Here is a 12,528-nt window from a genome sequence, read left to right on the forward strand (position 1 = left end):
TAATATAAGCCAAGACTAGAGAATAGTTAGTCAGTGCAAGAGGGCAAAAAAGGTCGTTACGGTGCCAGGTAACTCTCATGCACTTCCATACTAGGTGGAGAGCGTACAGGGTATTGTACACATTATCTAGTGTGTAGAGGGTGAGGCGGTGCATTAAGACTGTGAGAGGACATGTCATTCTAGCTGCAAGGTGGTACCCAATTGATGATAATGTCTGAGCTCACACAATGTTCACTTGATCACGGAATTCCAGGAGATGTCATCATTCAATCCAATGAGATGGGTCCCAAGTCGATATACCCATCGTTGTTCTTTCTCAAAGAGGCGATTGCAGATGTTGTTGCCACTGTTCAGATATTCAATGACCGTCATTGGGGAGTAGTGTGGCTCACTGGTTGTGGAGTAGTGTGGCTCACTGGTTAGAGGCGGCAGGCCTGAGAGCAGAAGTCAGCCTGGGACCAGGGTTCAATTCCCGACGCGGCAGGGTCGTGGACCTTGGTCAGCGGACTCGATAATTCTCGCTTCGGTGCTTACTCTAATCTGGGGTTCCACTCGGCAACTCTGGGCATTAGCTTGCCTAATCTCCACAACGGCCTCACCAATTCCGGGGATGCCTGGCTCCACCTTGGGGACTCCCAGCAAGGGACCATCCCACAGGGAAAGCCAGGACGGGTTCCCCAGAGTTATACAGCGCCGGGACGCCCCGTTGCTGGGGCAGCTGTGCGCTTTACAAGTATACTACATTTACATTTACATTGCATATCATTAGTTGTATGGTTGGTTTCCAGAAAATGTCTGTTCATTTTTGTTGTCGTTTTTTTGCACCGGATATTGGAACGGTGCTCACAAATTCTTTGTTTGACCTTCCTGCTGGTCATGCCCACATAGCGTAGGTCACATGGGCACGTGATAAGATATATCACGTTTTGTGTGTTGCAGTTGGTGTGATCTCTTTGAGTCCACGTTTTGCCTGGCTCGAGCTCAAGTGTTTTAGAGTGTGTAGTGAGATGGCAAACACTACAATTTGAGCAGGGGAAATGGCCAACCACTTTTGGTAGGCCCCATGAAAGGCCCCATGAATCAGTGACTGATCTTACTGTGTCAGAGGCAGCAGGTTTCGGTCGTGTATGGACCAACGCATCTCTTAAGCTGCGTGCTTTCTTAAAGGAGAAAAGGGGTTTCTCCCAAGTTTTGTTGGTACTGGACAGGATTCTCCAGTTTTTGTTGATCGATTTCTTCATGTAGTTAGACAAAGTGCTGTATGTGGTTACACATGTTAGTGGTATGTCTTTGGGGCCACTGAACTTATCCTCAAGGAGTGCCTCCCTTGGCTGGTTACGCGCTCTTTTGTAGCCTTTGTCTACTATTGCTACTGGGTAGCCTCTTGACTTCAGTTTGACTGAAAGGTCTGCAGATTGAGTCGTGAAATCCTGCAGATCAGAGCAGTTGCGTCTTAACCGCAGGTACTGGCCATATGGGAGATTTTCTTTCAGTGGGCGGGGGTGGAAACTGGTAAATTCTAGGAGATTGTTTTTAGCGGTCGGTTTATGGAACGGTTTTGTTACTCACAGAAAATACAGTAACACTCGTGACGCTTGACATCGAGAGCCTTTACACCAGTATCCCTCAGGACGATACCATCAAGGTCCTGGGGGCGGCTCTAGACTCCATACCTTGGAAATTCCAGGCGTCCAAGAAGTTGATTCTGGATTGTGCAACACTGGCACTCAAAGAGAATTTTTTCTCTTACAAAGGCAACCTTTTCCTACAATGCACTGGAACTTCAATGGGCAGCACATTTGCCCCTAGTGTGGCGGGCCTGTACGTGGCAGATTTTGAATCAAAATACATCCTACAACCAAATAGCCCCTTCACTGAGTCCATACAAGTCTGGAGGTGTTACATTGACGACATTCTGGTAATATGGACCGGCAATGATGAGCAGCTACAGGCTTTTCTTAATTGGATCAACACCCTGGACCCAAATCTAAAATTGACACATGCAACTAGCAAGACAGAGGCGACCTTTCTGGATGTAACGATCAGTGTCACCAGTACAAGACTTACAACAAAAACGTTCCATAAACCGACCGCTAAAAACAATCTCCTAGAATTTACCAGTTTCCACCCCCGCCCACTGAAAGAAAATCTCCCATATGGCCAGTACCTGCGGTTAAGACGCAACTGCTCTGATCTGCAGGATTTCAAGACTCAATCTGCAGACCTTTCAGTCAAACTGAAGTCAAGAGGCTACCCAGCAGCAATAGTAGACAAAGGCTACAAAAGAGGGCGTAACCAGCCAAGGGAGGCACTCCTTGAGGATAAGGTCAGTGGCCCCAAAGACATACCACTAACATGTTTAACCACAAACAGCACTTTGTCTAACTACATGAAGAAATTGATCAACAAAAACTGGAGAATCCTGTCCAGTACAAACAAAACTTGGGAGAAACCCCTTTTCTCCTTTAAGAAAGCACGCAGCTCAAGAGATGCGTTGGTCCATACACGACCGAAACCTGCTGCCCCTGACACAGTAAGATCAGTCACTGATTCATGGGGCCTACCAAAAGTGGTTGGCCATTTCCCCTGCTCAAATTGTAGTGTTTGCCATCTCACTACACACTCTAAAACACTTGAGCTCGAGCCAGGCAAAACGTGGACTCAAAGAGATCACACCAACTGCAACACACAAAACGTGATATATCTTATCACGAGCCCATGTGACCTACGCTATGTGGGCATGACTAGCAGGAAGGTCAAACAAAGAATTTGTGAGCACCGTTCCAATATCAGGTGCAAAAAAACGACAACAAAAATGAGCAGACATTTTCTGGAAACCAACCATACAACTAATGATATGCAATGGACGGTCATTGAATATCTGAACAGTGGCAACAATATCTGCAATCGCCTCTTTGAGAAAGAACAACGATGGGTATATAGACTTGGGAACCATCTCATTGGATTGAATGATGACATCCCCTGGAATTCCGTGATCAAGTGAACATTGTGTGAGCTCAGACATTATTATCAATTAGGTACCACCTTGCAGCTAGAATGACATGTCATCTCACAGTCTTAATGCACCGCCTCACCCTCTACGCACTAGATAATGTGTACAATACCCTGTACGCTCTCCACCTAGTATGGAAGTGCATGAGAGTTACCTGGCACCGTAACGACCTTTTTTTGCCCTCTTGCACTGACTAACTATTCTCTAGTCTTGGCTTATATTAGCTTACTTGCCAATCGAGTCCTCAATTGCACGTGGCACTTGTTCGTCACAAAAAAACGGCCTCAAGTGCACGTGACTAAAGGAGCATTTCACTCGCATCGTCCACTTATGACGATGTGAGATTCTGACACGAGCGTACCAAATGCGCTACGTTCTCCCGCATTGCTTCACATCACCATAGCAACGCGGTAGGACGTCATCTCCGCCTTCGCGAATGCGAGCGCGCAGGGTGACGTGCCCAGTTTCCCTAACAACGAGCATACTCGATCCGAGCACGTGACCACCTCGTCTTGAAGGCTCTCGGATTGGCCTAAACTAGGGCGTCGACGGCATTCCGTCTTCGGCCACGCCCCACCCGGAAATCAATCACTGCCCCTCTGACTAACCGGTATATACAGAACTCCCGGCCCCGCGTCCACATCTTCGGGGTCCAGTTGAGGGTGATGCAGGTACACTGAGGGTGCCGAGAGTCGAGGGCGTGAGTAGAAGCTGCAACTCAACTGCCATTTCATCAAATAAGCGAAGTACCGACGCTGTGTTACAGACTCATTGTATGTCTTTCTTTACTCCTTTTTTGACAAACGCGCAGGGTGTGCCAATTACGTTCCCACCCCCCTCCTGTGACCCATGGTGTACTTCCCTGACACCACAAAAGTGAGACATTTTAATTTTGTTTGAAGCGATCATACCATAATCTTGATCGCAACCAGGAAGTTTACTTCCCTTTTACTTTCACCAACACGATTATCTCGTATCACGTATAGTACACAGCACCTCCTTCCTGCTAGTGAGTAAGAACCCAGGGGCTATGGTGGTGATAACTATATCGTTATTTTGCCACGAATGTCTCTATACCACGAACTGGAGCACCATAGACTTATAACTGCGATCAGTACTATTACTAAACGTTTGTTCTGTCCTACATGTACGTCTATGTCCTTTTGTTATTTCCAGGTGCAGAAACCATAAAGCTGGAAGCCTCCTAAACCAGGAGTAATTAGGAAGCAAATCTTTCTTCCTAATTTTTTTGCACTTTTTCACCCTTTTTTGTTATTTTCACTTTCACGTCCCTAGGTAAGGGTGGGCCTTAGCGCGTCCATACCGCCAGGGTTTAATACACCAATAGGTCCTGATGAATGCCTGGTAACATTACACCGTTTCATGGCTGAAACATGTCGACTGATTTGTAAGGAAACTACCACTTAATTAATTGTGGACTCTTTTCCAAACACATAAAATTTTAATAACCCGTCCTTAGTGATCAAAGAATAAAATGGTTTGATACACTACTGACTTTTTAAACCCTCACCACTCATTAGTTAAATTTACTTTGCACAACACGTCTGAATCTCACTATCCTGCTCTGCAGTAAATCTGGCGTTGTAGCACACCAAAGAGGCACTCGGTCTCTTTGGTGGGGCCCGATGATGAAACATGTCATCACCAGGTGGTGAGTGAGGGCTTTCCTGAACGTCCTGAGTGAGGCCGTCAACCCCTTTCTTAGCTGCTCCTGACTGTGGCCTGGTATAACCATTTGACACTCTTCTTGTTTACTACTGATAGTAGAGGCCAGCTAAGTTGGTCTGGGGGAATAGTGTGTTGGTATAATATGGTAGTATTTTACATCTAGCACTTTTTGCACAAGGCACTTTATGAATAACAACAAGTTTAGCCGAATATGTAGAATTAGGGCCCTTTATTATCATATTGTGATAGCAAAATGGTATTAGGGAATAGAATTTTTTTGCCTTTTTTTTTTTTACAGTGATGTATAAGCTGCTATGTACAGAATAATTATGGTCAAATATATGATGATTTTACTCAATGTTACCCCGAGCTGCTAAAAACCCTTGTAATAGGATATATGTTTTTTTCTTCTTTTGTTTATCCTCTGCTTTGCTCAATAAAAAAAATTCAAAAGGATTGAGGTACTTTTGTTCAGCAGGCCCTGTGTTGGTCCCTTAGCTGGCCGGCGCCCCATCACGACCGTCTGAACTCTTGACTTTGTTCTAGTCCAGTGCACCCAATTAATTATTTAAGCTCTATTTGCTTCCAATCGCTATTTTTGTATTTAAATTTTTAAAATGTATATCTCGACATCTACCAATTCGATTTTTGTCGTTTTGGTCTGGTTTTATTTATAAAAATATTCTGTATTTTTCTTAACTGCTGTGGAGACTTTTGTGGTGATTTAATTGTGTTACTGTGTGTTGTGTACATAAATACTTTACACATTGGCTCTTAAATAAAGCCTGATTGTTCTGTGCCAAGGTACCAGACAGTGAGCACAGTTTAAAGTGTACTTCTGACTTATCCTGACTAGGATTGGGGTACCTGATCAAGCAGGGTTCATACTCTGCCAACCACAAACCCAATTTTGAACACCTGGGATATTGAAATTATACCCAACGTCTAGGTTAGGACAGATTAAAATGTGACAAAGTAAATGCGTGGACTAATAACTCAAATAATGACACCTCATTTAAACATATCTTTGGTTTGATTTGCTTTCAGAAGGACACTCCTTTGTCACTCACTTGGAATTCACTTTTGTCTGATGATTTCTCCTTTTTGGTGTCCCACCAACTATAAAGGCCTGTTTTTCATTCTGAGTCGAAAATTAATTTTGCATAAGCATAAATCTATATGTTTACATCCATTGATCAACCAGAGAAAATCACGAAATATGTTCTCTCTTTGAAAACTTAAACAGGTCCTACATATCCACTAGTTTCTGACTTAAGAACAAAGCCTACAGTACCTAGTCTGGTACACTCCAAAAATTGATCTACAGTGACTTTATGACATTGCTGATTATTTTTTCAAGCATTGCTTAATTTCACTCAATATTTGCACTTATTTTATTGTGGGTACATTTTGTGGAACAAAAATATGCAGCCTTACAGCTATTCAGAACTCTAAATGCAAGATTACTATTCGCACGTAAACGTATGAATTTCTTAAAAAATAGTTTTTAAACCTGTTAAACTCCCATTGTAACTTTTAAAAACGTGTTTACACAGTCAATATATAGATAATCACAAACAGGCAGTATTTAACTCTAAATTGTTACGCATACTCACATAGACAAGTGGCAACTTGATTGCACATTGTGCTTCCTGGGGAAGGATCACAAAACTATAATATTTAAGTTGTGTTTACCTGGTAAGGTACATCAGGTTTCCTCCTTTTTTTCCCAAAATATAAAAGTCTTGATTTTAGTATAATTTTTACGAGCAAAGGGGGAAATGATTTTCTGTTTCTCCAGCTGATTTCCAAATCGGACAAAGAGACGATCTTGAAAGCTAGAAGACAAAAGTAAAATAGATTTTAAATGTGTTCTTTGACCTACAGAAAAATAACGCCAATCAAAGCGTCTGAATCACGGAAACACTCGTGAAATACAACAGAGAAGGATGTAAGAATACAGATATTTTACACGGTGGAATTACCAGGGCAAAACCATTTTGCCAGTTCTGTAATGTGAATTATGCATAACTATTCCGTCACAATCCATAATACAGAAATGTTGTTGCACCAAAGCCAAAGTGAGAAAATAGATATGGAACCAAAGCTGAACATACACAATGTATCATTTGCTTTTAAAATCAATGTATGTTTGTACCAGCTGTAATGTAATGGGTGAAACATCTTAACCACTTAACGTCTAGTAGTCTCCAGACCCCCCCCCCCAACTCCCACTAGAGCGGAGCATTTTTAGGTCTCGCCTATTCCGCAGGAATGAATATGCGAGTCTAATGCCGTCAAACCAAGACTTGAACCCAAGGCTCCCCAAAAGCGGATTTCCAACAGTTCACGTGAATCACGGGACCACAAGCACGCGCATTTCCCCACATGAAAGGCATCAGCCTCCCTCCCACAGGCTTCCCCAGCGTGCGCTCGGCCGGCCTCTGCCAGTTCTCCTCCCCTAATTATTCACTTCACTTTTCACGGCCGCAGGCCGTGCCTCGCATTTCTACTCCCCCCTGGTCTCACATCAAAGGCATCAGCCTCCCACACACAGGCTTCCCTCCCACAGGTTTCCCTCCCCGCCTGCACTCCCCAACCATGCTCCCTCGCATAATTGCATCAGACCCGAGCCACATGTCATCCTCTTCCTTTTCATGCCCCTCTCTCCTTTACACTTCAATGTTTACCCCCGTCTTCCTCTCCTCTCGCTCACTTACGCTCTGTTTATTCTCTCCTTTTCCCCTATTGTTACTCACTATATTAATGCGTCACTTCCCTTTCCACGAGCTCGTAATGCGTGTGTTTTGTGAGCTTACATGAGCCGACAGGTTGCCAGTGCCAGCCTTCCTTCCTTCGTGCACGCTGCAGGGGACGCAGACCGAGCCCAGCCATCCAATTAATGCATGGGTCACGCACCTACCCAGGCCTCGCTCTGGCCTCCGGTCTTCCTGCTACCTCCTCCCCGCCTCTCCTTCTGGTTTACTCACTTCCCCTCTTCCACTCATAGCCCGAACCCGATCCAAAGGCATTGGAGTGCTTTATAGAGCAACAGTTACATCATACAAGGACACGTTCATTTTTGTAGGCACGGGGAGAGCACGCGACTTGCGCAGAATCACAGGACGTCAATGGAGTTTCCAAACGCAGCTTCCCAATTCCAAAGCCGGAAGCTCAGGCCCGTGCGCCATATCCTCTCCCGGTCGGCACCTTAGAGGCTGGCGGGACATGAGCGTGGCTAAATAGCAGCAGCCAAACACGCAGCTTTTATACAGAGTCCTTCATTGCTGGAAATGTACTGCAAACATGGAAACCGCACAGGGCTGTGTTACGATCTCAAGTGGGGGCTTCCCCGAATTCCACGCAGAGATCTCACTCCACTCCATTGTTATGTTTTATGTTGTTAGTGTACTCATTGTGTGTCTGTCATGGGTATTTTGTTTTGTTGAGCTACTTTTTGGTGTATTACTATTTTGTATTGCTCATGCACGAGCACATCCCCAAGCCTTCTGCCTGCCTCCTGCCTTGTTGTCTAAGCCTCGCATGACTTCAAAGGCTCCCCCAGCGTGCGCTTGGCCGTCCTCTGGCATTTCTCCTCCCCTAATTATTCACTTTACTTTTCACGGCCGCCAGTCAGTGACTCACTCGCATTTCTCCTCCCACCAGCCCATCGCAGCCTGCCCAGCCTGTGCCGTCTCTCCATACCCCTTAACCCTGCCCCCACCACCTCTCGATATTGCTGCTTGTTCTGGTGCTGTGCTTCGAAACTGTATCTAACGATGGAATCCTACCATATGTCATTTTTTTCAGGGAGGAAAGGGTACTCTGTTTTCCCGCAGCAAACATTACCCCACGAATTGGAGTTTGGATTTTTTATCTCGAATTGAAAAACGGAAAAAACGATTTACATGTTGTGTCTACTTTTTTAGGTCTCGCTGAGCCAACGCACACACACAACCAAACACACACACAACCCCACACACACACAACACCCCCACACACACAACCACACACACACCCACCACACACACAACCACACACACACAACCACACTCAACCACACACAACCCCAAACACAACACACACAACTCGAACACAGCACACACAACCACACACAACTCCACACACACACAACCACACACACGACACACACACACAACCACACACACATACAACTACACACACAACCACACACAAACCACACACACAACACACAACACACCTATCTATCTATCGCCCTCACTCTATCGCCCTCCCTCTATCTATCGCCCTCCCTCTATCTATCGCACTCACTCTATCTATCTATCTATCGCATCGCCACAGCATCACTCATCCCCACCAGAACATCACTCACCGCCACCACCGCATCAATCTGTGCAACCATTCAACAACAACTGGTTCAAATACATTCTCTCAATGTTTCAAGCTTTATTACAAATGTCACAAAAAGATGTTAATATTTCACTTCTGTTCTTGGAATTTCGTGACAATAAAATACACTGAACATAATCTTCACAAAAGTTATTTAGAAAAGTTAAAGCTATTGCCATTATAAATTACAATAACTTTTATTCAAGTACTAATTATTTAAAAAAAATTAAAAGCCATTGTTATTTGTAATATCAATACATCTAAGTCACGTAAATACAACACATATTGCATTACAAATGCTATAGGTGTCACATTTGCGAAAGTTAAAACTATTGGCATTGTAAATGACAAAGCTATTAATTTCGCTACTTTCAAAACCAAAACATAAATAAAATATTTGTCATTTACAATACCAATAGCTCAAACTTTCCTAATGCGAGACCTATTGCATTGCAAATGCTTGTTGATATTTGCAGCAGGTCATGCTTCAGCCGTTATACTTACCTTTTGTCTTGCACATGTTTGAGGGTTTAAAGGTATCCAGGGTCCGTATTTTACAAAGGAAAGAAAAAATAGCCAAAACGTGGAATTTTTAACAAAACAAACAGAAAGAAAAAAGTGTAGTGCAAGGAAGCCTGTGATTTTCTATAAACAGCAGGTTAAACAAGCATTTCCAATACAATTGGTCTCACCTTTGGGACCTTATAAGTATTTAGCTATACAGCACATTATTGCAGGTACAGCAAAATTTACTGTTTAAGTGTGCCCAAAGCAGGGAAAGGGTGTAGTACCACGGGCTGTCACTAGGTGTCCCTTGGGACCTCTTGACAACATAAGGTACTGCACCCTGCAACATGGATAGGGAATAAATATGGTGCATCAGTAAGAGCTCCGACTACGGAGTCTGGTGTCGGCTCAATATAAATGAAAGCTACTCGTTTAAAATAAGAAATCAGTACAGCAATCTCATAGGTGGGGGCGGGCAAGCAGTACTGTGCAAGGGGGTAGGGAGAGGAGATTGAATGAGGGCACTGCACTGCAAATCATGTGAAAATTAACCAAACAGGCAGGAGATAGGAGATCAGCAAAACAAGCAGTGGCCTCGGAGGGATGTTGTGGGGCCTACAAGCAGTGTTGTGGGAGGAGTCGGGGAGGCACGGGGAGATTAAGGGGAGAGCAAGCATAAAAAAGAATGGCTTCAAAGGATGGAAGACAGACTTGGCCTAGCCCAGAATCAAGCTTACATACCACTGCTTTGCTCAGCAGTGAGCGTTTAACTCACTGAGTAATGTTGGAGGTTTTGTGGCATTATACTAGGTCAAACATAATGCCTGTTAAACTATTCACAGTCAGTTTAGTTGTAACTTATATAAACACTTACATTTAGAAAGTGAACCAGCTGAGAGTCCGCAGATGTCAGTGGTGCAATCTCCACTCTGAAAAAATGTATCCTTTTACTTTAACCCACAGCTATACGTTTATACAGGGATGTGGTTTCTAAATTCAGACACAAAATCGCATCCGTGTAATAACATATACAGTGGATTAAAAGTTTAGAATATTCTTTGTCACAATAGTTCAGTGTCACCAAAGAACACGTTTTACATCATGTTGGTTGCAGACTGTGTACGTTATGTATGTACATGGTATTTCTATGGCGTGAACCTTGCCAAAAGGCAGCATAATACAGCTGGGTACATTGATGAGATGATGTGATATCACTAGGAAATCACAGTTCTTTTTGCATTCGTTGCTTTAACGCACCACTGCTTTCTGGGATTTGTTGTCTTGGTTATTTTTTTAATCATTCCAATTGGACCAACACATCTGATAACAATGATAGATAAAAGCAAAGCCCAGAAATGGAAAAGTGGTGTCCCAGTGACATGGTGTCACAGTGTCACCCTACAAAAGAGAGTAACACCTGCCAAAAGAGGCTGCTTTAATATGTGTGCTCTCAGTGTTCATGCCACAACAAAAAAACATGAAGCCCTCTATGGATTGCTAGTGTAGCTTGGTTACGTATTACCAGTGCCGGCCTTAGCTCAGTTGGAGCCCGGTGCTGCAATGCTTGTTGTCACTCCCCCAATGACCTCATTCTCCACAAATTCCTTCACTACCACCCTCCAACAGTGCCCCTCAAGTCTCCACAACTACTCTCTCATATGAATTTCTTTTGATTTATAGCTCTACTTAATAAGAGTATGGTGTCAGAGATCTTCACATCACACACACATTGTACTGAGACAATGAATCATACGAATGTAAATAAGTCTCTAGGAAATGTTACATAAAGACAAAGAGGACTACAGGGTGCAGGCGTCACATGTCATCCATGCTGGTAGGCAGAATGTTTAAGAGTGCTTGGACTGGAGAAGCACAAACTCACGATGTAAAACCTAACATAGTGGTTAGGATTTAGATTTTACAAACATGAATCAATTTCTACCCAAATGAACCTCTTTTAGCAACATTAGGATAATGAAAGCTACAGGAAACAAGCATTGGAAATGCAATAGGTCTCGCATTAGAAAAGTTGGAGCTATTGGTCTTGTAAATGACAAATATTTTATTTATTTTTTGTTTTTTAAAATAGCTAAATTGATAGCTTTGTCATTTACAATGCCAATAGTTATAACTTTCGCGAATGCGACACCTATAGCATTTGGAATGCAACATGTTTTGTATTTACGTGACTTAGATGGCAGTTCTGGTCGTTAGGCCACATCTCTAGAGAGCAGGAGAGTGCAGCAGGGGAGAGAAGCACAGCAATGCACTAGGTCTCGCATTAGGAAAGTTTGAGCTATTGGTATTGTAAAGGACATTTTTTATTTATGTGCTTGTTTTGAAAATAGCGAAATTAATAGCTTTGTTATTTACAATGCCAATAGTTTTATCTTTTGCAAATGTGACACCTATTGTAACACAATATGTGTTGTAGCACTGGGTGAGTGAGGGTGAGTGAGGGTGAGTGAGGGTGAGTGAGGGTGAGTGAGGGTGAGTGAGGGTGAGTGAGGGTGAGTGAGGGTGTGTGTGTGAGGGTGTGTGTGTGAGGGTGGGTGAGGGTGGGTGAGGGTGTTAGGCTGAGTGAGGGTGAGAGGGTTGTGAGGGGTGTGAGTGAGGGTGTGTGAGCTGTATAGATGTTTTGCAAAGTATGGTAGACTGCATGCATTTGTGCTTGCTGCAGACAGGAAGCGCTATTGAGCTGTGCTGTAATTTCAATCTCTACTGCAGCGTCTGCATCATCATAGTGCTTTTGATGATGCAAAATGTTCTTTTGGTGCAGATGGCAAATGTTCAGGGTTCAAAAGAGCAGTTTCAGGAGGAGAGTCAGAGTTTGATGTATCAGTGATCAGTTCTGCATCACTGAAAGGGATGAAACTGGGTATTTGTTCTGCCTCAGAGGCACTGATTCCTTTCTTTACCCAGTTGTCGTAAGGAAGTGGCAGAGGCAC

At 43.7% G+C, this 12,528-nt stretch overlaps 1 protein-coding gene across 1 annotated transcript in view; it reads right to left on the reverse strand.

Moving 5' to 3' along the window:
• Positions 1-12,528, reverse strand: part of RADX (RPA1 related single stranded DNA binding protein, X-linked) — a 395,634-nt gene that overhangs the window by 357,418 nt on the left and 25,688 nt on the right. Inside the window, exon 2 of the mRNA XM_078688667.1 lies at positions 6,398-6,540. Coding sequence (XP_078544793.1) covers positions 6,398-6,540 — 143 coding nt within the window. The remainder of the gene's footprint in view (positions 1-6,397; positions 6,541-12,528) is intronic.

This window comes from Lissotriton helveticus, chromosome 4_1, assembly GCF_964261635.1.
Source record: "Lissotriton helveticus chromosome 4_1, aLisHel1.1, whole genome shotgun sequence".
Lineage (NCBI taxonomy): Eukaryota > Metazoa > Chordata > Amphibia > Caudata > Salamandridae > Lissotriton > Lissotriton helveticus.